Source organism: Enhydra lutris, unplaced genomic scaffold (assembly GCF_002288905.1).
Source record: "Enhydra lutris kenyoni isolate GAN:26980312 unplaced genomic scaffold, ASM228890v2 scaffoldscaffold68, whole genome shotgun sequence".
In the NCBI taxonomy this organism is placed as follows: Eukaryota; Metazoa; Chordata; class Mammalia; order Carnivora; family Mustelidae; genus Enhydra; species Enhydra lutris.
This window is the reverse complement of record NW_019154152.1, coordinates 3897431-3924351: the sequence shown is the minus strand read 5'-3', so window position 1 is coordinate 3924351 and position 26921 is coordinate 3897431. Positions and strand designations below refer to the sequence as shown.

General features: G+C 40.7%; 1 protein-coding gene across 1 annotated transcript in view; it reads right to left on the bottom strand.

The window, feature by feature from the left end:
• LOC111159481 (murine retrovirus integration site 1 homolog) overlaps positions 1–26921 on the bottom strand; it is a 77428-nt gene that overhangs the window by 8898 nt on the left and 41609 nt on the right. The window contains 7 exon segments of the mRNA XM_022521990.1: positions 7997–8061; positions 10267–10374; positions 10912–10961; positions 17626–17767; positions 19050–19181; positions 19658–19798; positions 22430–22460. Coding sequence (XP_022377698.1) covers positions 7997–8061; positions 10267–10374; positions 10912–10961; positions 17626–17767; positions 19050–19181; positions 19658–19798; positions 22430–22460 — 669 coding nt within the window.

Sequence of the window (26921 nt, the reverse complement as noted above, 5' to 3'; positions counted from 1 at the left end):
TATATTTGAGGAACTGAAAGAGGCAATGAAGCAGGAGTTAACTTTTGGAAAAGATAAATTTTCAATGCCAGTGAAATATCCAGATGGAGATGTCAGGTAGGTAGTTGGATACACCAAAGTGAGTTGGAGAAAAGCTCTAGAGGCTAGAGATAACATTTGCATCATCAGAATATATATGACATTTAAAGCCAGGGGGATGGATAAGATTGTCTAGGGAGACAGTATGAGGAAATAGGAAAAGAAGACCCAGGACCAAGCCCTGGACATCTCTGCCCTTAGCTCAGGTGGAGAAGAAACCTACAGAGGAGTAGAAGCCAGAAAGGTAAGAGGAAAACCAGGAGAATATGGACTCCTGGAACCCAAGAGAGGAGAGCATGTCAAGGAAGAGTTAATTGTGTCACAGTTTCACTTCTGAGAGTCCAAGTCAGATGAGTACAGAGATCTACAGATTATTAGATTTGATAATACGGAGGTCAAGAGGAGCTTTGGTGAAATGGTGGGAGCCAAAGACAGATTAGAATGGATTTAGTAGAGAATGAGAGGCAAGAAAAAGTAGATCTAGACACAGTAATCTGACTGGAAAGGGAAGTAGAAAAGTGTATTCTGGGATACATAGCTGAAGTAGAGGGATGAAAGCACATTTGAATGTGGATAGAAATGATCCAGTAGAGGGGATGAGAGAAAAAGGTGACCAAAGAAACAAATTCTTTGAAAAGAGAAGTAAGGATAGACCTTAGAAAGGTGGAGAAACTTCTCAGTGAGAACAAAGGGGGGGATGGAGGTGATCTGGTGAAGGAAGAGGAGGGCTCCTATCTAATAGTGTAAATTTTCTCTTTAAAATGGAAGACAAGATCATATGCTGAGAGTGAGAGGTAGATAAACCTAGGAAGGTTTGAGAAGAGAGGAGAAGGTGTGCATGAGTCAGGTGAAAAGACGGGAAACAAAAATGCTAGAAAATCATAGTAGGATAGCTAGGCATTTCTGGGAATCCATTTGAAGCATGCAAGCATGAGTTTAAAGGAAGGATCCTGATGACCATGCCTTCCCTGTAAATCCTGCAGCCCACCTAAGGTGTCTGAAATCCCACTGGGAGTCATGCCATGGAGGAGCCCTTGAACAAGGCAAAACAGTGAGAGAAGCTTTTCACCCAGGACTCTGAAAGACTGCAGCTGCTACCCTCTACAACCTCTCAGATAGGCTCTATCAGTGAGCCTTATATTTTCTCTTTCTTGGCATCAGCTTCTCATCCTTTAGTTTTCCTCAGACCTTGTAAAATTTACATTTCATCAGGCTGGAAACCAAAACCCATTGTGAACAAGAAAGATAACACTCTAAAAATATCAGCTATTCATAACATTTCTCCTTTTGCAAATTATATTATCCACTCCCTTCCATGTGACCTTTGCCTAATGTGCAGTTTCCTATTTGTCCAAATGATTGGAACAGAGCAGAAAAACATAGCTACAGCCAAGGGTAGGGAAGTAATTCTTTTATGAAATACATTTATATGTTAGAAATGAAATATTGGTATCAGGCTTTTAGTTTCTTTTATCTATAGCTGATAACCTAAGAGGTTAGTGACAAATAGTATGGAGGACAACAGTGGAGTATAGAGGAAAAGAACCTGCCTGAGGCAAACTAGGGTTCAAATTCCAGCTGCAGTACATGCAAATTCTTAACCCTTCCTGAACTTTAGATTCCTCAACTGTAAAATGAGAGTAATAATATGTACCTCATGATGGTAGTGTAGGAATTAATGAAAAATATAAGTAAATGTTTTGGAATATAGTACTCAACAAATGATGTTTATCATTATTAGTTATGTTGGGGAGCAATCTGAAGTTCTTTCAAACCTGATCCATAAAAAAAATCCAAGCTAATAAATTACCAGGTGATTATTTATATCTTTAAAGGAGAACTTGATTTATATTATTCTGACACTTCAGAATCAGAAGAATCCAAACTTTCACTATCCTCAGGTCACCGCTCTCTAGAGACTAAAATATTTCCCTTGCAGAGCTATTTCAGTGGCCCTTTAACATAAGGATCTTCTGTCCAGGGTCCAACTGTCCCAGGTTGTGCTGATCACCTTGTCCAACTCACTCACCAATGGGGCTTCAGTTCTTAAAGTGCTTTTACATACATTGCCTCACTTGATCCTTCCAATGATAAGAAGAGCTAATATTTATCTTATGTATCAGACTCTGTGGTAAGATTTCACTTAACACTCATGAATGACCCATGAGATAGGCAATACTATTGTGGTCAAGTTAACAGGTGAGGAAACCAAGGCCCAGAGAGGTTAAATAACCAGCCCAAGATTACACAATCTATGTGTGATAGAGTTTGGATTTGACCCTGTGTGGTCTGACACTTGCCCATGCTCTTGACTGCACTAAATGCCACCCAGTCAGGGTGTTACCCCATCTGTGAGACGAGAAACCCAAGCTCAGATTGATTAGGTGACTTGTCTAAGTTCACATTATTGATACGTGGTGGGCCTGGCTGGGATTCTCACCTTGGTCTTCTAAATTCATGTCAAGATGCATTTTTCACATTTCCTTGAGCCCTCCCTTTCAATAGAAGTCTTTTTCTGGGGCTCTGAGTGGTATGGGGCTCCAGGGTATTTGCTGAGTGAAGCCATTCTGGCCGCTAGGCTGGGCCATGGCTTATGATGCTGCCTTCTTTTAAAGAGTACTTCTTTAGAATGTAAGGTAGGCTGGGACAGCCTTTGGTTTAATACTAGAAGTAGGGTGGGGAAGTAGGGGAAACATAATCTGTAAAATATTTGTTGTTATCTCCTGATCCCTAGACTGAGCTAATAGTTCCTTGTATATCATCTCTAACTACCTGGAAGCTTCTTGTTGTGTATCTTTAAGACTCAGCTCAAATACCTTCTCCTCTGTGGAATATTTGCCAGTGTTCTTCCCATTTCCACATCTTCTGGTTAAAGTTGATCACTCCTTCCCATCATGTCCTCATTGCACTCCTCATTTCAGCATAACTCAGAGAGAGGGCATTTTTATGTTTTATATACCTATCCGTCCTTCCATGACTGCGATCATAGAGAGAGACTGCTTAAGTTATGATGATGCTTAGCATACAGTAAGTGCTTTAAATGTTTGCTGAGTTACACTGACTTCACTATGGCTTATCCAGTCTGCCTATTAATTTTGTGAAGTGGGCAGGTCCTTTCTGTAAATGGCTATTTCCTGAGGACCCAGTGTTTGGGTCCTTTCTGTAAATGGCTATTTCCTGAGGACCCAGTGTTTGGGTTGAGCTGCAGGAATCTCTATTCATGGCTATAAACATGGAGCTGAGCACAGCCTGTGCCCACCCTAGAAACTTCTGGGCCAAACACAGATGGATCTTGGCATCTATTCCCAGCCTGAAATCTTGCATGCTTTCTTTCTGGGATGATTCATGAAAATGAAGTTCATTGTTTTCTCATGTCCACCAGGTCAAAATTGTTTGTCATTGTGCTTAGTTCTAACTAATGTGAGGGGTCCTTCAGTCAAAATGTATTGTTTAATTGGGAGGTATGTTAGAGTCTATTTTTTCCCATGTGGTAAACAATATTTGAAAGTGACTGCAATTCTTTCTAGTGGACAGATCTTACCTTTTTGGGTTCAGTGATGTCTCTAAATCACTCCCATTGCCTTGAACCCCTCGGAGAAGTCCAGTCCAGGGGAACTGAGCTAGAAGACCTTCCTTACTCGTGTTACTCAGTCTCAGATGCCTGGGATACACTACTAGTTGATGGAGGGCTAATTAATTCTAGAATATCAGCAAAGGGGAGTTATTTGCTATAAATATTTGATGTCATACAAAGCCTTTAAGCAGTTTACCCTGGCTGCTTCAAAAATGTAGGAAAATCGTGGATGGAACTAGAGGGTATTATGCTTAGCGAAATAAGTCAATCGGAGAAATATGATCTCCCTGATATGAGGAAGTGGAGATGCAACATGGGGGGTTTGGAGGGTAGGAAAAGAATTAATGAAACAAGATGGGATTTGGAGGGGGACAAACCATAAGTGACTCTTAATCTCACAAAACAAACTGAGGGTTGCTGGGGGGAGGGGGTCAAGAGAGGGGGGGTGGGTTATGGACATTGGGGAGGGTATATGCTATGGTGAGTGCTGTGAAGTGTGTAAACCTGGCAATTCACAGACCTGTACCCCTAGGGATAAAAATACATTATATGTTTATAAAAAAATTTAAAAAAGTAGGAAAGTGGTTATTTTAGAGATTATAGTGAAAATTTCTCAGTGATATATCATTAAATTGCCCCTTTTATGAAACCAATACTGTGCATCATTCACATCCATGGCTTTGCTAATTCCTCAGTGCACTGCTCTGTGTACACTCGCTGCTTCCATCCCACACTCTGCTTCATGGCGAGCCATGAAGGTCAACAGGTCATTCAAAATAGTTCATAAGACTTCATATAAAAATAGTGCTTAAATGCATCCTCTTGTTTTCAGTCATACTGCACTTCTTTCCTTTCTTCTAGTTGGAGTGTCTATTAAGAGGTTAAGAGCATAAGTTCTGTTACCCACTACTGTGTAACCTCAGGCAAGTAATTTCTCTGAGTTGCAGTTTCTACATCTATAAAATAGCGATGTTAATAGTTAATATTATTAGTTAATATTGATATTAATACCTACCTCATGGGTATGTTGTAAGGATTAAATGAGATTGTTAATGTAAAGCAATTAGAACAGGACTTGGTATGAAGCAAGCATACGGTAAATAATAATAGTAAGTATCACTATCATCTTATTATTATTTCTTGACCACTCCATACTTTGTTGCTTCAGAGCCTGGAATGTTGTTAACCTCCAGTTCACCTGGTTAAACTATATAACTTTCAGGTTTCTTTTTATTTTTATTTATTTATTTTAAAATATTTTATTTATTTATTTGTCAGAGAGAGAGAGAGAAAGAGAGCACAAGCAGGGGGAGGAACAGGCAGAGGGAGAAGCAGGCTCCTCACTGAGCAAGGAGCCCAATGCAAGACTCGATCCCAGAACCCTGGGATCATGACCTAAGCCAAAATCAGATGCTTAACTGACTGAGCCACCCAGGTATCTCTCAGGTTTCACTTTAAAAGTAAATTCCTAGAGGAAACATTTTCTGAGGCTCCCCTCCCTCACATATACCCAGTCTGGGTTAAGGTACTCATTTTCTTCTCTCCTATTGCTTTAGCAACCTATACTTCCTTATGCTATCATCCATCACATTGTATTATAATGGGCTGTTTCCCATCTCTCTTTTCCATTACACTCTGAACTCCTGAGTGTATTCTAGATACCTTGGTGATTCTAGATACCTTGGTGATTAATTGTTGAAGGAACGAATGAATAAGTCTATAAATAGCTTTTCCTACTTATGGAACTCATCATGAGCTTTATTCTTTTTTAATCCTTAAGATAAACTTCAAATATTACTCTGCATATTTTCCTATAATTCTAAATATCCCTAGACCTAGATCTAAATATTCCTTGAGTGAAGAACAATTTACTCTGAAGTGACCTACAGCAGCAACACTCAAAATTCTCTTAAATACATTGGGCAATCAGCTCTCAGGTATTTGCTTGAGAACTAGCCACAGGTAATTTGATCTTCTGATCATCTTTCACATGCTTAGCCAGTTCCCTTCCTGCCTAGTCATCATATGTTTAGGGAAATGTGAAATCACTTTAAATCTAGCTAAATATAACAATCTAGAAAGCAATGTATATTAACTTATAATGCATTTTTTTTTCTCCTTAACAGTATGGAGAAGGTAGCTAGAATTTATTGTACTTGCATTAAAACAAGATATGAATTTATTTTAATTCACAGATTGTCTCATTGTTACCCTCTTGGCAATCTATTAATATTTCCAGTTTCATGAATTCAGATGAAAGTCACTTCGCGCCTTTCATAAATCCAGGAGGGGGAAGCTACTGTTAGTGTTAGAATCCTCCTCTTTTGAATATGTCCTCCCCTTTTTGCAGCCATTTTTATAGGCTGGGTGTATTCCCAATAGGCGAGTCAGCCACAGCATGGGTAATATATCATGGTGGTCCCTCCAGGTAGAAAAAAATGAGCTACAGATACCTTCCTTGAGCTTATTCCTTGACTTGTCTCAATCCTCACTCTGTCCCTGTCTCTCCTGGTTCTAAACTCTTGGAATGGTGATGCCATTATTGATCCTCATTCATTGTCACTTCTGATTTGGGGCCAATGCTTGCTGTCCTTAATTTTGTAGCTTACTCTCTCCTACCAAGGATAACTCAGGTTCTTGATAATCTCCACTGCCTCAGAGGGAAGCTCTCAGCTGGCATGAGCAATAGTTCTATAGAGTCCAGGCCCGGCTCCATCATGATTAGTCTTTTTCAAAGAGTGAGGACATAGATCTTTGTCCTTGATTTGTTCTGTAGGCCAAGAATAGAGGAGGGGGCCTTGTTGGGGGCCTTTTTGAAGAAGGGGTTTGAGCATCCAGAGGCAGAATTAGAAGGGAGAATTTTAGCATGCTTTTCACTCCGGGCATCAAGTAATCATCACTGGAGAGATTCAGAGATCATGGAGTAGACATTATGGCTCTAAGGACTTGATATGTCTTTGTAATCTTGGTTATTTCCACATGGTTTTTAGTTTGTACCCTTTACAATTTCTTTATAATGCTTGAAAAAAATAAGGAAACAAAGATAGAAACAAAAATGCCTTACACAACACGAAGGACCTTTAAGCTTACACAGAGTGAGATGTCAAAGTAAGGAGTTCTGGACAAACTTCAAGACTAAAGTGGGTGAGTCAGTGAGCGATAGGTGGGTGGTTGGATATACTAACAGGTGAGTTAAACAGGCTGAGTCAGGGGGGCAGGGTGGTGGGGATGGAGAGCTTGGGAGATTGTCTCTACTGAAAAGGGACCCACATAGAGTTTCCTGGTCAGGTCAAGCAAAACTATTCTAACAACAATGAAAAATGGAGGGCTAAAGCTGTCTTAAGGCAAAGAAGAAGGAAGAATAAAGGTGTATGTTCTACCAAGTGAGAAAAGACACAAGGTGAAAGTTCTGAGAGGTGACAGCTGTGATCCAGATGTTTCCCAGCAAGCAAATGAAAGAATTTGAAAAGCAAGTTATAAACTCTTCTGAGTATAAAAACAGCCTGCCTTGCTCTGGTTGAGGATGAAAAGACCTACAAATTGCACAGATGCCTAGAAAAATTAGGCATGGCAGACACTATTTATTGCCACTCCAGTACTCAATCTCCTGCCTGTTTCCTTACAGGATTGTAATTTTGCTCAGGAATTTTCTCTTCTTCAGTGTATCACTTTGCTTCATGGAAAGCTGACCGTCTGTCCCCATCTCCAGGGCACAGTTTAAGCCCATGATGACAATCCCATTTCCAAAGTCTGTGTTTGATTTAGAAAAGAATTATGTTCCAAAGTTACTAACAAGATAAGGAAGTAAAAAAACAAAAGTTTCTGGGTTTGTTCATAAAAAAGAAGCATGGGAAGAGATAGTCCTCTTCTAAATACTTCATGTCTGGATAGAATACTTGAAAATAGTAGCCATTTGCCACAAGCTGCTGATAAAGTCAACACACAAAGTGAGCAGAAGCAAGCAAGGAAATTGTGGAGGCCGAGCTGGGGCCTTGATATACTATACCTGGGAAAGCCCTACCTCTGGACTTACTATTTAAGACCCTTCGAGTTGGGGCTTTCTTATATCTGTAGCCCAAAGAATCCTAACCAACAGAGAAGGTGTCTGTCTCCTCTGGGCTCTTCTGAGATTGAGGTATACTTGGACTCAGCCACAGCATCTTCCTGGTCCAGACAGCAAACTGACTCTGAAATCTTTGTGGGTCTCAGAGTCCCTCTTATTTCCTTCCCTTAGAACTTAATTTGCTTTCCATCACATTTTGGGAGTGAGGATGGGAGGAAAAGTGACCTAGGGAAAATTTTCTCAGAGATCCCCAAAGTTAAGAAGAAGATAAACCAACTTACTTTTCCAAAAGTACAGGCAGTGCTGAGGTGACCGGTAGGTTGCCTTTCCCATTGGGTGATTCTGACTAGATGAAAAACAGGAGACAGACAATTGAAGATTAGCTAGGAAGGAAGAAGCCAGAGCTGCTATGTCTCTGATGATATGGGGAGCGGGGTGGGGGGGCTCTGCTATCTCAGCTCTTCCCCCACCACCGTGGTTTCTGATCTGCTTCTGAACCCAGGCGTGGGGCCTTCCCTGTCCTCCATTCCTTAGTGCCCCTTGAGGCCCATACAACCTGCACCTTTTCCTTCCCCTCTTAAGTTTTCTTGAGTGAAGAATTTATATTTTGATGCCCTATTCTCGAGCAGAGCCTCAGTTTTTCCTCAGTCCCAGGTTTACTGACTTGGAGTAAATGCCAGCAGGCCTCCTAGCAAACATAGACCCATCAATACCTTTGAGCTGTAGCTCCAAGCATAATCCTCAGGAGAAGCCTGTCATTACTAAAACCCCAAGCCATAAGAAATGTCTTTATAATAAATTATATAAATATAACATATAATATTATATTTATAAATATAATATATAAATATAAAAAATAAACAATGAGGTACTTTTTTTACAACAGATTTGGTTTAAAAAATGGATCTCAATTCTGGCTGTACCTTAGAATCACTGTGGTGGGGGATTTTAAGTACTGATCCAATTCAGAATCTTGGGGTGAAGCCTGAGCAATGTTTTAGAAGTACCTTGTGTGATTTTAATGTATATTCCTGGTTGCCAACTTTTAGTCTAAAAGAATATACGGTTGACCCTTGAGCAACACAGGTTTGAACTATGTAGGTCTACTTATATATGGATTTTAAATATAGTACAATATTATAAATGTATTTTCTCTTCCTTATGATTTTCTTAACATTTTCTTTTCTCTAGCTTGCTTTATCATAAGAATACAGTATATAATACATATAACATGCAAAATATGTATTAATTGGCATGTTATTGGTATGTTTTCCAATCATCAGAAGTTTTGGGGGAGTCAAAAGTTATATGCAGATTTTCAACTGCCTGGGGGTGGGTGTCCCCAACCCTTGCATTGTTCAAGGGCAACTGCATATTTGAAAATAATATTCTTATATGTAGCATAGTATTGGAGATAGGTCTATCAAACATACTAGCTAGCCCTTCCTAAGCTCCTTTAAAAAAAATTTTTTTTAAGCTGGTTTGTTTTAGTGAGTGATTTGGGAATTTAGGATAATTTCATAGATGATTGAAAAAGAGGTGAAAGAAGCTATTGCTACCTACTGGAACAATAGAGCTTGAATCTACTTTACCTATTGTTTACACAATCAGATTGGCTTATAGAGTAGTGCTGCTCATGGACACAGAATAGAGAAGTAACTGAAGAAAGAATTAGAAAAGTTTTAAATAATATTAACCAGATCCACAAAAGCCTGGGATGTAGAAAATATTCTGCTATATAGGAACTGTGTATGTTTAAAATAATTGAAATGAATTTTTTTTATTATTGGCAATAGATTCTTATTATAGAAATATAAAAAGGCATCAGGAAGAAAATAAAAATCACCCGTGGCTTTACCATTGCCCAGAGATAACTATTAATAGTTTTACATATATTCTTCCAGAATTTTCTATGTCTACACATAGAAAAAAATACTCTTTAAGAAAACCCTACGAAACAATTCTACTGTATATGCTGTTTTTAATTCCTTTTTATTAATAATAAATTATGGACATTTTTCATGTTATTTTTAACAACTGCACAGAAAGCCCTTTTTAGGGCTGTCTATATTTAACCAAGCTCTTATTAATGGGCAGTCTAGTAGTTTCATTTCTAAATGCTGCAATGAATTGATGCAGGGTAACAGTGGGTTTAAGAACTCAGGCCCTGGGATCAGAAACCCTAAGGTTAAAAGCTCAGCCCTATCACTTACTATATACAATGCAACCTTCAGATATTTAAATCCATTTCAGAGTGGGAAAAAACCCACTAAACCCACCTTGGAGGATTTTGGTTTACGCGTGGAAGGAGATAACATTTTCAAAGAACAGTCTTTGAGATGCCAGCACCTTTCTCAAGGATATTGAGTCTTCTCAGGGCAATGGAAGACATGGGGCCTCGTCTATATTGAGCTTTTTTGAGCCCATATTCCAAAATCTGTGCTGGGATTTTCATCTCCTTGTTGACCCTGCCCCGACCTGGGTCACCCCATAGTAGTGAGCCTGAGGGAGAGGTTGATAAGGGCTGGGAGGTAGGCATCATCATACTCACCATGGCTGGTAAAGAGGGGATGGGTGATGAGCTGGGAGTTTGGCTGGCAATGTTCAGGGCATTAAACTTGGGAACCACTGCAACACTGACCCTCCGGCGGGGCATGTTCTGTGGGAAGAGAAGTGACCAGGCCCACTGTCAGGGAGGGAGCAGCAGCCACAGTTCAGAAAGGTCTGGAAAATGCCTACTAGTTTCTGATGCTATAATTACATTCACGGGATATTTTGGTTTTGGGTTAGTGATGGTGTTGAGGGTTCATGTGAAAAAATTGGCCAGAGTTGACCCAAGTTTTCTGTTAGTAGTGAGTGATTTCTCAAAATGTTCTTATTTTAGCTTATATCTGAAAGAAATGGAACAGAAATGACCCCCAGTCTCTGGGTAACACCCTGGAAAGTATATGAAAAGAATAGGACTACACCAAGATTTATGCATCATTCCATGTTCATTTTGGGGATGGTATGATCAGGGAAACCATGAATGAGGGAAAGCTGAAGGACGAACTAGCAAGTGTGGTAAGCTATATTAGAGAATCTGTCTAGAAGTTCTCTTGACACCTGTGGATTCAAGGATGAATGACTTTCTGGTGACTATGGAAACTTCTGTTGGAATCCCAGGGGAACCCTGGTATTCCTTGAATATGCATACCTTTCCCAGTGTGAGGGACATGGATCGTGCTGTTCGAGGGACCCCGTCTTCTGCAGCAAGAAGGAACAGAGAAGAGAACTCAGGTTAAGTTTTCAGAGTAGGCTCCAACAGAAAACGGACATCCTAAAACTAAGCTGAGATAGTAATTCATCAGAACTGGCCCTCAAGTGTTAGTCCAAGAGCCTAGGTGTTGGGAACACTAAGTTTCCCACTATCCCCTGAGACAATTATCTGCAAAGTGGGCTTTCTGTACAGAACTTTTATCTTAAATCTTCTATGCACTATGAGAAGCCCATCTTGGACCTCATATCCACCTGACACCACTGCACAGTCTCTGGTAATACCCCGGAGAGTGTGCAAAAAACTACCTGTAGCAATACCAAGGCTTATTGGGTAATTTCTTGCTCATTTAAGAGATGTACGGTCAAGGAAATTATGAGCAGGGAAGGTGCAGTAAAAGTAGAGAATGGAAACTTGTTGACAGAGTGGTTTCAATAAGTCATCTATAAGACAATTTGGAACAAAGGAAACCAGCACCCTGGGATTTTAATCTCCTTTATGCATACATTAAGTGATACAATTTATATAAAATGTTTTGCAACAAAGAATACATTATATATTAATAAAGAAATTTTGCACCACACCTGGAGAATACTGCCACCAGAAAACACCAATATGTACAAAGAAAGGTTTTTAAAAGCTCACTTTCAGTTTGACGAATATCATTTGGCTTATATATCTATTTATCCTTCTTATCCATGTATATTAGATGTGTCTCTTAAGAAACCCATAGCTAGGGGTGTCTGGGTGGCTCAGTTGTTAAGCGTCTGCCTTCGGCTCATGTCATGATCCCAGGGTCCTGGGATAGAGCCTCGCATCGGGCTCTCTGCCCAACAGGAGGCCTGCTTCTCCCTCTCACACTCCCCCTGCTTGTGTTCCCTCTCTTGCTGTGTCTTCTATCAAATAAATAAATAAAATCTTTAAAAAAAAAGGAAGAAAGATACACATAGCTAATTTTTCCCTTTTTATTTATTTCACTTCATTGATTTTTTCCCCTTCGCACCCTGCACATTGGTTTAGAAGTTGCACATTTTAGTTCCAATCTTCAATTTTTTACACTAAACTACAAATTTTTTATTTGCTTTGCTTAAAACCGTACAGTAATCATCAATCTTTTATTTACTTTCTAAAATTTATTTAATTTTATTTTTTTATTATGTTCAGCTAGCCACTGTATAGTGTATAATTAGTTTTTGATGCAGTGTTCAGTGATTCATTAATTAAGTATAACACCCAGTGCTCATCACAGCATGTGCCCTCCTTAATACCCAACACCCTGTTACCCCCTTCCCCCATCCGCCTCCCCTCTGAAACCCCCAGATTGTTTCTCAGGGTCCATAGTCTCTCATGGTTCATCTCCTTCTCTGATTTCCCCCCCTTTGGATTTCCTTCCCTTCCCCTATGGTTCTCCATGCTATTGCTTATGTTCCACATATGAGTGAAACCATATGATAATTGTCTTTCTCTGTTTAACTTATTTCACTTAACATAATCCCCTCCAGTTCCATCCATGTCAGTACAAATGGTGGGTATTTGTCCTTTCTGATGGCTGAGTAGTATTTCATTGTTATTACTTAGTTCTAATCTTTAATGTGTCCACTTAAATTTGTACTATGTTATGTGACTTTAAATTTTAAATTAATCAATAACTCCCTTGAATCTCAAATTATATTGCTTTTCAGTATTTTTGTTTCACTTTGTTTTGGTAATCCCATGTTATTATGACTGTTGTTTTATATAGTAAGTGCTTGTTTAGATTTACCCACATTTACAAATGTCTGATCATTCCTTCTTGCATCCTACTCTTTTTTTTTTAATCTTAATTTTTCCCCCTTAAGTCCATCCTTACTTGTTCTTTTGGCAAGGATTTTTGAGAGGTAAATTTTCTCAGTTGTTCTCAAAATATCTTTACCTAGACTTCAAGCTTGTGTCATAGTTTAGCTGGTTGTATTTTCTCTAGGTTGACAGTTATTTTTTTTCACAGCTGCTTGAAGACTTTAACTTCATTCTTTTTTTAATTCAGTTAATTAACATATAGTGTATTGTTTGTTTCAGAAGTAGAGTTCAGTGGTTCATCAGTCTTATTATAATACCTGGTGCTTATTACATCATGTGTCCCCCCTTAATGTCCATCATCTAGTTATCCCATTCCCCTACCCCACTTCATTGTCTTTTGGTACTACTATTACTATTGAGAATTATCAGTCTTTTGTAAATCCTCTCTCCTCTCTTTACTTTTAAAGTTTTCACTTTGCTTCGATGTGTTCTTTAAAGATTTTTTTTTTTATTTATTTGACAGAGAGATCACAAGCAGGCAGAGAGGCAGGCAGAGAGAGAGGAGGAAGCAGGCTCCCCTAGAGAGCAGAGAGCCCGATGTGGGGCTCGATCCCAGGACTCTGAGATCATGACCTGAGCCGAAGGCAGCGGCTTAACCCACTGAGCCACCCAGGCGCCCCACTTCGATGTGTTCTTATTTCTTCTTGGAATTCACTGTTCTTTCTGAATCCAATGATTCATGTCTGTCTTTAGTTTTGGGAAATTCTCAGATTTTGGAAAATCTTTTTGAGTATTTTCTCTCTCCCTCCTCTTGTAGATCTGCTAATAGATGCATTTGGAACTTTCTCATTTTATATTCTGTATCCCATATCTTATAATACAATATTTTCTTTCATATTTTTAATCAGTTTATCCCTCTGAACTGCATTTTAGGCAACTTCTGAAAATCTATCTTCAATTAACTAAATTTTCCCCTCAACTGTGCCCAATCTGATTTAAATGTTATACCAGTAAGCTAGGTTATGCTTATTAATAAACAACCCCATAAAAAACTCCCCAAAGTTTTAGTCACTTATAACAATAAAGATTTAGTTCTTCCTTATGTTACATGTCCATTCTGGAGCAGTGATGATTGTCATCTGAAGAGGAAGAAACATGCGGTAATTTGCATACTAGTTCCTTCCTTCCTTCCTTCCTTTCTGAGATTTTATTTATTTGAGAGAGAGAGAAAGAGAGAGGGCACAAGCAGGGGGGCAGTAGAGGGAGAGGGAGAAGCAGACTCACTGCTGAGCAGGGAGCCCAATGATGGGGTTGATCCCAGAACCCTGGGATCATGACCTGAGCTGAGGCAGAGTCTTAACCAACTGAACCACCCAGGTGTCACTGCACACTAGTTTTTTAAAGGCCTCAACTCAAAGGTGACACATGTCCTTCTGCTCACATTTTATTTGCCAAATCACATGTCATCACCTAACTTCAAGGGAATAGAGAAGTGTGCCTGAAAGGAGAAATTTGGAATCTCCACTAGAGTAATTACCACCACTATAGTACCTACCACACCTAAACTACTGAGTTTTTAATTTCCATGATTTTGCTCCTCATTTCTAGTTCTATTTTATTCTTTTTCGATAACTGTATTTTATTCTCATGTTTTGATTCATTGTTTGATGTCTTTAATAATTTTTAAACATACCTTTAAAAAATTATCAGATTGTTTTATTTTCTGCAGTCCTTAGGATATAACCCTATTGTTTAGTGTGTCTGATGATTCTTGTTCAAGGTGGATTGTTTTCTTGTGTATTTTTTAATTCTATACTGTAAAATCACCTTTAGTGAAGTTTCAGTTAGAGGAATCTTGTGTGCCCCAGGTGAAGGGTGTGCCTCTCCAGTGTGGCTTTATGTTTGTTTCTGACAGTGTTCCTACAGACATCATTGTGATGTTCTTTACAGAGTCTCTGCATATTGCACCACAACTTCTGTCATGGCATACATTTTTCCTACGAGAAAGCAGAAAGTATTTTTCCTACGACAGGGTGAAACGGACTTCCTTGATTTGTGTCTCTGCTGTTCGGCAACTGTTTTTTTCTTGTTTAAGTTCTGTCTAAAGATGCAGTCCTTGGAAAATCTTAACTTTCTGTGGGAGTCTCAAGTCAACTCTCTGTCATAGGTGTCCGAGATATCTCAGAATGCATGCAAGTGCAGAAGCTCAGCACCCAGATAACTGAAGCTGACTCGTGTCCCCAAGGAAGCTGTGGGTTTCAGTTCTCTTTTCTTTTCTTGTATCTGAGTATTTCAATTTCTTTTCCTGTAGATTCAGCTATTCTTTTAGACTAAAGTTTGCTTTATTTTATCCAGCAGAAATGTCTAAGTACTTGTGGTCAAGGAGTTTCAAGTTTTCCAGTCAGCCAAAATAGCAGAACCAGAAAATATTTTTTATATATTGTAGCATTCATACAAATGAATAAAATGTCAATTTTACAAGTGGGCAAAAGATATAACTAGAGAATTTATAAAAGTGGAACTACAAATGTCCAGGAAATAATTGAAAAGGTAAAAAAAATACAAATTAAAATGTTGAGATATAATCTTGGCCCATCAAAAATATTTTTAAAGGAAAGGACAAGAATCTCAATGGCACAATGAACTGAGCACTACTATTACCCATTAAATGGAAGTATCAATGAGTTATTTGAAAATGTTTGCTTTAAGAGCCTTATAAAAATTTCTTTCCCCCAAGCCAGTATTTACACGTCTAGAAATCCATCTTAAGGAAATAATTCAAAGTGTAAACAATCAGTGTTTCATATTCAGGGAAAAAAATGGATATTTTTAAATGTGTATAACCTTTCTTTAAATCAGAGGTAATTTTTTTTCACTGTAGTCTTCAGAGTCTCAGGCATAGACAAAGGTTACTAGACGTCATGTAAAGGCTTAAAAACTAACATTATTTGGGAATGGTCACAGGATATCCAATGGACACACCTGTTAGGTGGATGCTGGCCCCTCTCCACCAGACCAGGCTGAGAAAGAGTGGTATGGGAACAAATGTCTGAAAAACATTTAGTCACCATTTAAGACTCAGCTACCATCTCCCTATGTATTGTAAGCACTTTCTCATGTCCCCAGACTGAATGTGGGACTCTGTGGTATGCTCCCTATAAAAATCTGCTTACTTTTGTCACTGGGCTGGTTATACTCCTCTGCCCTCTGCAACGGTTGGGAGTTCCTTTGGATCTCAGTGACCATGTGCCCTTTACTTCTATATTTAGTATCATGTGGGGGACAGCAAAGGAGTTCAATAAATGTCTTTAGAATGGATGAATGAAACTCATGGGTAACTGTTCCTTTCATAAATCTTGGATAGGGCAGTTTACAGCAGACCTTGTACCTTCCAGAGCAATAAAGCAAGAGCCCACATATTAGGATTTCTTTGGTGGCAACTTCCCCAACTCCCAGCACTGACAGAATCTAGTTTGCTGTAGGCCCAGATGCATGTGGGTCAGGAGTCTTGCTGCCAAGATCAAAAGCAGACAGTTGGGAGCATATGTACACTGCCTTTGGACTCTGGAAACTGTCACTGATATTCCCCAGGAAACTTGTGAAACCTCCTGTTTATAAAGGTTCCTCCATCTGTTATACTTTCCCTCCTCCTGCTCTTGGTAACACGGATGTTTGCATTCCACAGGGATTCCTGTCACTAAAAGGTCTCTTTTCTCCTGCTAACACCATCCTCATCAGCCAGAGCCTAGATCCTGGCTCTCAAGGAGAGATCCTAGTCCAAGGCACCATCCTCCTCATGCTGGGCTGCAGCAAGTGCCTCCTGACCTGTCTCTCCAGACCTCAGTGTCTACGCTCTCCCAATGTATTGTCTCTCTGAAGTCAGACAAATCTTCTGAAAATAGAATCTGACCATGTTAGATGGTATAAACTCACCAGTGCTTCCTCATAGCCTCGAGGACAAAGGCCCAAATTATTAGAATGACCTGGCATGTGGCCCTGGCTTACCAAGGCTTATCTTCAAACTGTCATCTTCACACTCCCAACACTGTAACCACATCAAATTCTTTGTTCCATACCTTTTCCATTCCAACCCTACTTCCTTGTACACACTGTTTCCTCTACTTAGGGTCTATTTCCCCCCTTGCCTGGAGAATGCCTATTTTTACTTTGAAAAACTGCCCAGATGCCATCCCTCTGTAAAACCTTCCTTGACTCCTTCAGGCAGAATCATGTCTGTGCTCCTATAGCAATTGTATAGAACACTTTTTAAAGAGTATTTCTTTAAAACATTTGTCTTGCCCAAGAGTCTGCTATTTATCTCAGGAATATCTCTTTTAGCCAGGATCTCATGCCATCCCCACTGCCCAGGTTCATCTCTCACCTGGACTATTGTAATAGCAGCTTTGTGGGTTTCCCTGTCTCTGGCTCTATCCCACTAATGTAACTGCCACACTGTAATGAGGGAACATTCTAAACTCCATATGTGAACTTAAATCTTTGGTTGGATCCCTAATACTTTCTAGGATAAGGCCTAAATTCCTTAGTATGTATTCCAAAGCACAAAGACTGTAAGGTCTGGTGCCTGTCCTTCTCATAAAGTAGAGAGAGCTCTTGTAGCCTATGGCTTCATATCAGTGGTCAGCTGCTGTGGTTTATTGTGTCAGGAGTTGCTTTGGGACTATTCTTGTTTCCTGGTTCTTGGTCCCTAGTCTCACCTGAACAGCTGCTGTGAGGCCCCTATGGGCAGCACTGGACAAGGACAATGAGCCTTGCTCAACTAGAACTCCTCAGGTTGCATTGATGGATGTGATCCTGGCCTAGAGCCATCAGGGACCCACACTGTGGGGCCAAGATGGGGGCAGGAGCCCAGTTCCTTACCAGAGGGGCCACAGCTGCGGCTTGAGTTCTGATTTGCAAGTTTTTTAAACTCCATGAGCTCTGCATGGTCTTTCTCATACGTTCTCTTCAGATTCTCCACATACTGCATCATTACCTCTGTTGCCTTTGACATGCGCTTTTCCTGCAGGAAAGGAGAGTGTGAGCACACAGGGCAATTGGAGGAAAGGCTTGTTGGCATTTGTTTGCTCTGAGCTAACCTGTGGGCTGGAAGAATTAAAAGGACACAATTAAAAGATGCAGCTCTGCCCTCTAAGGGTTTGCTGTCTGTGATGTGAGCTGAGAGGGGGATTCAGGCACTTGCACTCACGGAAGACAAGAATAAGCACAGCCACAATGCCTCAGGAGATGAGAGGTAGAAAAGTCCTCTATGCTGAGAGAATGGGTCAAGGAAGCTTCCTGGAGGTAGCCACTTCCCTTGAGCTCTCCCTTTGTTGCTTCTCCCGGCCAGAGTGACTTCCTGGGTGTGCTGCTGAGTCAGGTGCCCTTTCCCCAGAAGAACACAGGGGTGGGACCGCCCAGTGGCTTGTTCTTCCTTCATTCTACAAGAACTGCTCTAGGCTCTGTCCCAGGAACACCCTGCTAATGTAACCAGTGCAGTATAACAGGTGAGCACCGTCCTAGCAGCAGTGATAATAACATCTAGGTGCTTTGCAAATATTATGGTAAGCCAATTTGACAGACGCTATCATCATCTGCATTGGCTGGAGAAGTTGGAACACAGAGAGTTCAATAAATGGCCTGAGGTCACACAGTGAATCCTGATGGAGCCAAGATTGGGCTTAGGCAGTCTGATCTCATGACACCATCCTGGATCAGGGTGGTGCCCTGAGTGTTTTAGGACATCAAAGTGGCTAAGAGGGAGCCAAACCTGGGTCTGCATCCCAGCTGTGCCACACACTAGTGCTATTACCTTTCTGAAGCTTCATGTCTTTGTGGGGAAAAGATATTTATAGAGTTGCTGGGAGGATTAAATGAAACAAAGCAGTTTTTCCTAAAAGCATATTTGCCAAATACTAGTTCCATGGGAGTTGAATAGGTATTTTGTGGTTCTTCAGTCAGATACATTTAGGAAACATACAGGTAGTTTTAAATAGGCTTCTTCGCTATAGGTGTTCTCAAAGCCTTGATGGTGCCAATATGTGTCAGAAATCTCCAAGAAAAGAAGGTAGTACGCAGTAGTTCACAAACTTACATGTTCACAGAAAGCTTTTCCCAAGGAACACCTCAAGGGTTTAGAGGTCCACCAGAAATACCTTAATAAAACACAATAACGTACACAGGATGTCTGGCACAGAGGAAGCCGTCAGTAAGTGGGATCTGTAGTTGTCATTGCTTACATTCATGCTCTAGTTACTGTGGGCAGAGCTGAGCTAGTCAGATGGCTGGGAGCTGAAGAGGCTCACCTGGCGGACAGCCCCCACCATCTCAGCTCGGCTGGAGAGGCGTGCAGCCAAGCGGTGCAAGACAGCAATATCCTCCAGCAGCTTCTGGTAGGTCTCTCGGTGCTCACAGTGGTGCCAGAGTGAAGCTGAGGACTGGGAAGTGAGAAGGAACATCAGCTGGGGTCCATACCAAGACTTGACTTGAGCTGTCACAAGACAAGCCCTGGTCCTCATCCTGGCTGAAAAGAGTAGCCTCCACAGGGTCTGGGCTACACCTTCTGGGGATTGAAAAGCCCAGTGTGGATACTCTATACCTGACTGACATGAAAGAAGGGAATCACATCCAGGTCTCTAGTTCCTAAGGAGCTTCTTTTGCCATCCCAGGTCACCCAGCCTACTCTTGAGAAGCTTCCAAGGAATCAGAGGCCTTATTCACAGCCCCCAAGGTACCCAGGCCTTCAGGTCTCCACCTTAGTTCCTCCAAGCTCTCTGAGGAAGACTCTCTCTGGCTCAGAGCCTTGGCCTGATTTCTCATGTCAGGATACTCCACTTGTTGACTGAGAAAATCAGGACACCTGGCATCGCCCTGGGAGACAGTCAAGGATTCCCCCATCAGGATCCACAATTACCGTAATGGAAGCTTTGAAGTTTTCCAGTTCCTTCTCTGTGTTCTCCTCTGTTAGGTTGCGTTCCCTTTCAGCCTGGTTAATTCTAGATTCCAGAGTGTAGCTGTCATTTCTAAAGGCCAAGGAGAGTTGTACAAACACATTCTGTTGGGAACAAGAATGTAGGAGAGATGCTAGGAGGAGTTATTACAGGGAACAAGGTCACAGGTGTGTTTCTTGCATGAGCGTTTTACATCAGCTCCTGGAGCCAGTCACCAAAACAGCTGCGTACAAGTGAAATTCTCCTTTCACAGTAAACTGCACAAAAGATGATGAAATAGTAACCTGAGGTCCATGCTAGGTCCTTTCCAGAACCAGGAGACCAAATGCATTTTACTGAAAAACAATAAAAGAATAACACTTTGCTTTTTCCTGAATTTCAAGAAAATAACATCCTGTATTTAGGTTTAGGTAAACTCAGCCCAATATAGCTGATTGTGAAGCAGTTTCGATTCATGCTAGGATTTATTACACATGCATTTTGGAGGTTTTGCATGGAACCACTGTATTTAAAGAAACTGCATTTAAAATATAAGCATTGTTGACTTAAAGCAAATTTCAACCAGCATCTTGTCTGAGTATTATAAATCCTGCACAGAAAGCAGCTTTAAGAAGCTGCCAGGAGATTAAATACATCCAGGTATGATTCTGTTAGGAGAAGTTTTCTGGAACAAATATTCCACGCCAAAAATATGGGATGCGGGGCGCCTGGGTGGCTCAATGGGTTAAAGCCTCTGCCTTCGGCTCGGGTCATGATCCCAGGTTGTGGGATGGAGCCCCACATCCCCACATCGGGCTCTCTGCTCAGCAGAGAGCCTGCTTCCTCCTCTCTCTTTCTGCCTGCCTCTCTGCCTACTTGTGATCTCTGTCTGTCAAATAAATAAATAAAATCTTTTAAAAAAAAGTTAAAAAAAATACGGGATGCATGAATGAAACTTTGCAAGGTGGATTGAGCAAACATGAAACTCCTGGCATGATAGGAAACTACTGGGGAGGAGAAATAGACAGATGGACTCTACACAGGAAGAAGCAATGGCTTTCATTTTTACACCATTCGTTTGCCCTGAGTCAAGTGGTAGCAGATTTACACCCTTGGGGTGAGCTAACACCATCTGATCTTCTGAGTTCATGTGATATGGCCCACAGTAGGTAGACATCTTCAGACAGAACTAAAGGCCTTGAACTGACCCAATAACAACAATGATGGCAACCCTGGAAGCTACTCCTCATTAAGCATGTACGATATGCTAGCACTGCTGTGAGTTCTGTGCACCTTGACTCATTTACCCCCACAAAAAGCATCTGCAATAGGAACTGTTGTGGCCACTTTGTGGGTAAAGAGACTGAGACCAGAGAGGTCATTAACTTGTTCAAGGTGACATGAAGCAGTAGAACCAGGATTCAACTTTACACTATTTGATTTCAAAGCCTGTGCTAATGTCACCATGCTGAACACTGATTGTGTCAGTATACATCTGCAGATAGAAGGTGGCCATTAAACAAACCGCCCATAGCCTATCTTCACCGGTGTCGGTGGGTGGGGATTTTCAGTCCTACCCAAGCCTCAGTCCAGTCAAGTTTATCAAGAATGTTCAATGTTTATTTTTCTATACCTGAGTTGTCCCCTTCATGGCAGTGTGATATAGAGAGTCCTGTATTTAGTTAGAATATTTGGGTCTAAATATTGGTTCTGCTAAGCACTGGGTCTGGGACCTTGGGTAAATTAGTTAATCACTTGGTTTCCTCCTTTGTTCTAATTCCTGCTCTACCAACTTCACTGAGCTGATTGGAGGATCCGTTGAAAGGATGGATGTGAGTGTGTGATGAACTAAGTGCAATATCTGTGTACAAGGTAATTGTTACTATCTCTGGGAGACATTTCACATTGTGTGTCTTCCTCTGCTTGTCCAGGCCACTGGGTCTCAGGAAGGGAATATTCATCTTGTTATTGTCAGTGGCAAACCATGCTACAAAGACTTTTAAAACCTTTTAACCTCCCAACCTGGAGTAAAAGATTCTGGACGCATCCAGGTTCTTACCCTCTTCCTTCTATCAACTCCAACCTAATTGTCTTAGAAACAAACTAGGTGCTGGCATCAGAGGTCCTCACTACCTTACCACCTCACCTGGGATGCACTGTCTTTGTCCATCTACCCTACCCCTTCACCAGAATGAAATGCAGACAAGTTCCTCTCAGCTCACCCACCAAATCCATTGGGATAGCATCTCTACAGAGACAAGGAGGCCCCAAGGGGAGTAAAGGAGGAATCAGGGAAGGCTGATGAGCTGACAGCACAGCTTCCCACCTTGGCTGAGCTACCTTCCTTATGTCTGGAACCCTCAGAAGGGAAGTACCTTCTTCCTCTGGACCAAAGTTTAAAACTTGGAATCTGACCATCTGTTATTAATTTTTAAATAAATTTGGTTCAATTCTGCAGCCTCTCAGTAACTTTGCATTTCTAAGTCATACTTTTAAAGAGCATAAACCATTCTTGAAGAAATGTAGAATTTCCAGCTACCTTCTCATCTCTGACCAAATTTGCCAGAATCTTCCATCACCTGGAGTGGGAGTCTCAGCATTTCAGTAGGGCTGATCGCAATATCCATATTATCCCACAATCACACATTCTCATTTTTGTACAAAATTGTCAGGGGCAGAGGCTAGAAAATGGAATGTTTTCAATAAACCCAGTCGAGCTCAGGCACTAAATTTCATAAAGCACTGGAATCACTTACCTCAACTTCCTTTTCGGTGAGTGGAGGGGCACTGTGAAAAAGAAAGACATGCAAATGAACTATATCCAACCTATGAAATAAACCAAAAAGTGACTTTGAACAACCAGCAGACCATGTCTTTCCAGGAATGTAGTAAGAAGAATTGGTGAGTTGGAAAAGATGCAGGGTACCCTTTGTGTGAGCTCTGTAATCATAAGACATTTGCCCAGATATTGACTCCTACAGAGGAAGGGTGGTAGAAAATATTAGATCTTGGCATCAGTCCTCCATCAGCACCCACTACTATCTGTGACTTCAGATAAGTTATTTAAATTTGCTCATCTGTAAAATGGGAATAATATCTACCTTGCAGGAGCATTATAAATATGTATACATATGTATATATAGATATATGTGTGTGTATATTCACACATATATGACACACACATGTGTTTATGTATGCATACATGTGTAAATGTGTGTGTGTATACATGACATCCACACTGAATAGGCATTCAGGAGATGCTAGCTGCTGTTATGACTAACTCACGGGCTTATTGTGAGGACTTAGTAAGAGAATGCATGTGCTACATACTTTATAAACTGTACACATCTGAGTAGTCTTTATAATTTTTTCAGGCCTGCCCTGGTCTGTAAAGCCTGACCCTTCTCCTGTCTCTGAGAGTTGTGACAAGAGTGCATGTGGGCCAGAGAATACAAGGTAGGAAAGGGTGCCCAGAGTTCTTCTCTACCCAGAGGTGCCCAGAGGTGAGAACCTCCTCTGATGGTTGGAATTAGAGACCAGCCAAGAAAGTCCCAGCCCCTACACAGGTATCCTTCTGAGAGGTTCCTCTTCATGTGCGATGCGCACATTTAGCAGTCCTTTTTTCTGCATGCTCACTCTGCTTCTGCTGCTCTTGCTGTTGACTAAAGCTAGTCCTGTTCTGAAACCCAGACAATGTAAATAATGCGCAGGCCCTTTCCTGTGCTGGGGTGGGAGGACTGGGAGGGGTCCTACCAGCGTCATAGGACTTGGCAACAGAGCACGCCATCGATAAGATTCTCAGGAAACACAGCTTCCTCCTTTTGACGGGTGTGAAGGGACCCCAAGAGCAAAGGTAGGGGTCAGTTATCTCTGCAAGGGGCTGGTTCTCACCCCTGACAAAGGACTGTGAGAGCCTTCCTGTGAGGATGAGGCAACAAGACCTCATGGTCATTAAGTCAGCAGAGTACAGAGCGTGTAACAAACAACTGCAAAGATGTTTGATGCTGTATTACAATGCTTGTCACAACCCCACCCATCAGGCCCGTTCCTCTGTGGGCCAGCCAACATAATCTTGATTGTCATATAGAGCACATATTGCTTAAACGAATTTATCAGATGTTGCTCAGCTTGCCTTTGACTCCTGGCTTTGTTTGGATAGAACATGAAATATACATATTTTCATTATTAACCAAACTTACTATTTTGATAATTCAGTTTCTGCTTTTCTTCTATAGAACACATTTTTTTTTTTTCAAAATGTGCAAAGACAGCCCTGAGGACTCAAGGAGGTGTGATTTAAGTTAAGAAAAAAAAAAAAAAAACAAAAAACGGCCACATAACATAGTCAGCTTCTGATACAGAGAGCTCTATCTTATGAACTGGTATAGACAGCTAGGGGTCAGAGCCATGGGCCTTCAAAAAAGATGGAAGCCCAGCAGGTTATGTAAAATGAGATTATTTGGGATGGCAATGCCTGCCTCAGAATTTAAACTCCCTTAAGTAGACCTTAGAATAAAATCAGGATCTTTTGTGAACCAGCCTCTACCAGACTCTCCTTTTCCTATTCTCCATTGACCATTCTGCTCCTCACACTCACTTCAGTGTGGTCCTAGAGGCTTTGCATTTACTGTTCTTTCCTTTTTTTTTTATCCCCACTTTCTTTCATAATAGCTTTATTTGAAATATAATCCACATACCACAAAATTTACCCTTTTATAATTTATAATTCAATAACTTTTAATATATTCACAGTTATACAACCATCAATCACTATGGTTAATTTTGGAACTTTCCATCATCCTCAAAAGAAACCCTGTACCCATTAGTGAGCCATCTCCCCCAGCCCCATTCCCAGCCAAGGCAATCACTAATCTCCTTTCTCAATCCATGGATGTCCCTATTCTGGAAATTTCATAAAAATGGAATCATACAACATGTTGCTTTTTGTGGCTGGCTTCTTTCACTTAGCATAATATTTTCAAGATTCATCCATGTAGTAGCATATATCAATACTTCATTTTTATGGCTGAATAATATTCCATTATATGGATATATCACAATTTACTTATCTAGTCATTGGACATTTGGGCTATTTCCACTTTCTGGCCAATATGAAAAACACTGTGACTGAACATTTGTGTATAAGTTTTTGTGTAGACACATGTTTTCATTTCTCTTTGTTATACACCAAGGAGTAGAATTGCTGGGCCATATGGTAACTCCATATTCAACTTTTTGAAGAATTGCCACACTGTTATTCCAAAGGGGCTGCACCATTTTACCAAGAACTCTGGTTTCTTCACATCCTCACCAATACTTAGTTATTATCCACCTTTTTTATTATAGCCATTCTAGAGGATGTGAAATGGTATCTCGTTAACATTTTGATTTGCATTTCCCTAAAGATTGATGTTGCACATCCTTTCAATGCTTACTGATCCCTCATATATATCCTTTGAAGAAATGTCTACTTAAATCCTTTATCCTTAAAAAACTAGTTATCTTTTTATTGAATTAGAGAGTTCCAGATATATTCTGGAAATAAATCCCTTATCAAATGCATGATTTGCAAATATTTTCTCACATTCTGTGGGTTGTTGTTTCACTTTCTTAGTGGTATTGTTTGCATCATAAAACTTTTGTTTTGATGAAATACTATTCATCTATTTTTTTTCTCTAATTGCTTGTGCTTTTAGTGTCATATCTAAGAAACTATGGACTAACCCAAAGTATTGAAGATTTGTTTTTATGTTGTCTTCTAAGAGTTTGATAGCACTAGTTCTACATTTTGCTCTATGGTCCATTTTGAGTTAATTTTTATGTATTGTGTGAGGTTAAAGTTATTCCAACTTTACTCTTTTGCATCAAGTCATCCGCACCATTTGTTGAAATTACTGTGCTTTTTGTCTGGAAATGTCTTCACCAAAATCTTTGCATGGATGACTTCATTTTGTCATTTGCATGTCTCATATTAATTACTACTTTATCATAGAGGCCTTCCTTGACCCTCTACCCAATGTTCTATTCCTATGTTATTCTCTGTATGTGACTATCTCATGGTCTTCTTCGCAGTTTTGCTGTCTGGAATCGTACATTTAGTTACTTGAATATTATTTGTCTCTCTGCCTAGAATGTAAGTGCCCTAATAACAGGGACTGTGTCCGTTTGTTCTCCATTCTAATGTCTGGCACATAATAGGCACTCCAATGACTACTTATTGATTAAGTGCCTATTTATTGCTCCTATTGGTTTTTGATCCAGTGATATGTCCTTTTTGCACTCTTGTTAATCAACCACTGACCATATCCCTAATTTGGGCTCCAGACCTTACCTTTCTCCCTTTCTTCCTTCCTTCCTTCCTTCCTTCCTTCCTAGATTTTGTTTATTGATTTGTCAGAGAGAGAAAGAGCATGAGTGAGTGAGCACAAGCAGGGGAGGGGCAGAGGGAGAGGAAGAAGCAAACTCCTCGCTGACAAGGAGCCCAATGTGGGACTTGATCCCAGGGCCCTGGGATCATGATCTGAGTTGAAGGCAGATGCCTAACTCACTGAGCCACCCAGGCATCACCAGACTTGATTTTTCTACTGAATTCATTCAATTTGCTGATTCTCTGAGCTCCTTCTTGGTATGGTCCAGTCCCAATTCACATAGCCCACATAGATCATGAAACCAACTCCTTCATATTAAAACTCAAGTATAATTTCCCCATATTTTTTCTAAGTGAAGGATTCTTGAAATTCTGGCTTCCCCTTCTTCTGGGCAACTCTTTGCCCATCTATCCCAAGCCCCAAAACAAGGGTAGAGAGTTCTGGGCCCAGCCACGAGCCTAAGCTCCAAAAGCCTTTACTGAGGCCAGGAGGAGGGAGCCTGGTTTAGTGGTTGGAGCAGGGAGTTTGGGGATGGGCAATGTAGCTATTGACACAATGCATGAGAGCTACTGACTACAATCTGAGAGCCTGGACCACAGGTTCAGAAACTGATCTTAATTCATTGACCATGCAGGCCCATGCAGGCCCATGCAGGTCCAGTGTGGCCTCAAGGTTTGTAGCTAGTAGCTATTAACTTATAGAAGATAGAACTGCTCAGTTTCCCTCACCCGGGTAAGCTGGGGGAATTTAATTAGCTGGAGGTGAGCTCTAATGACACCAATTATCTTCAGCTTTACTGAGGAAAAAGAAGTCAATAACACTATTCACCAGCCTTGTTCCTTACAGACAAGAGTACCAGTGCTGGTTTGGGTACTTGTAA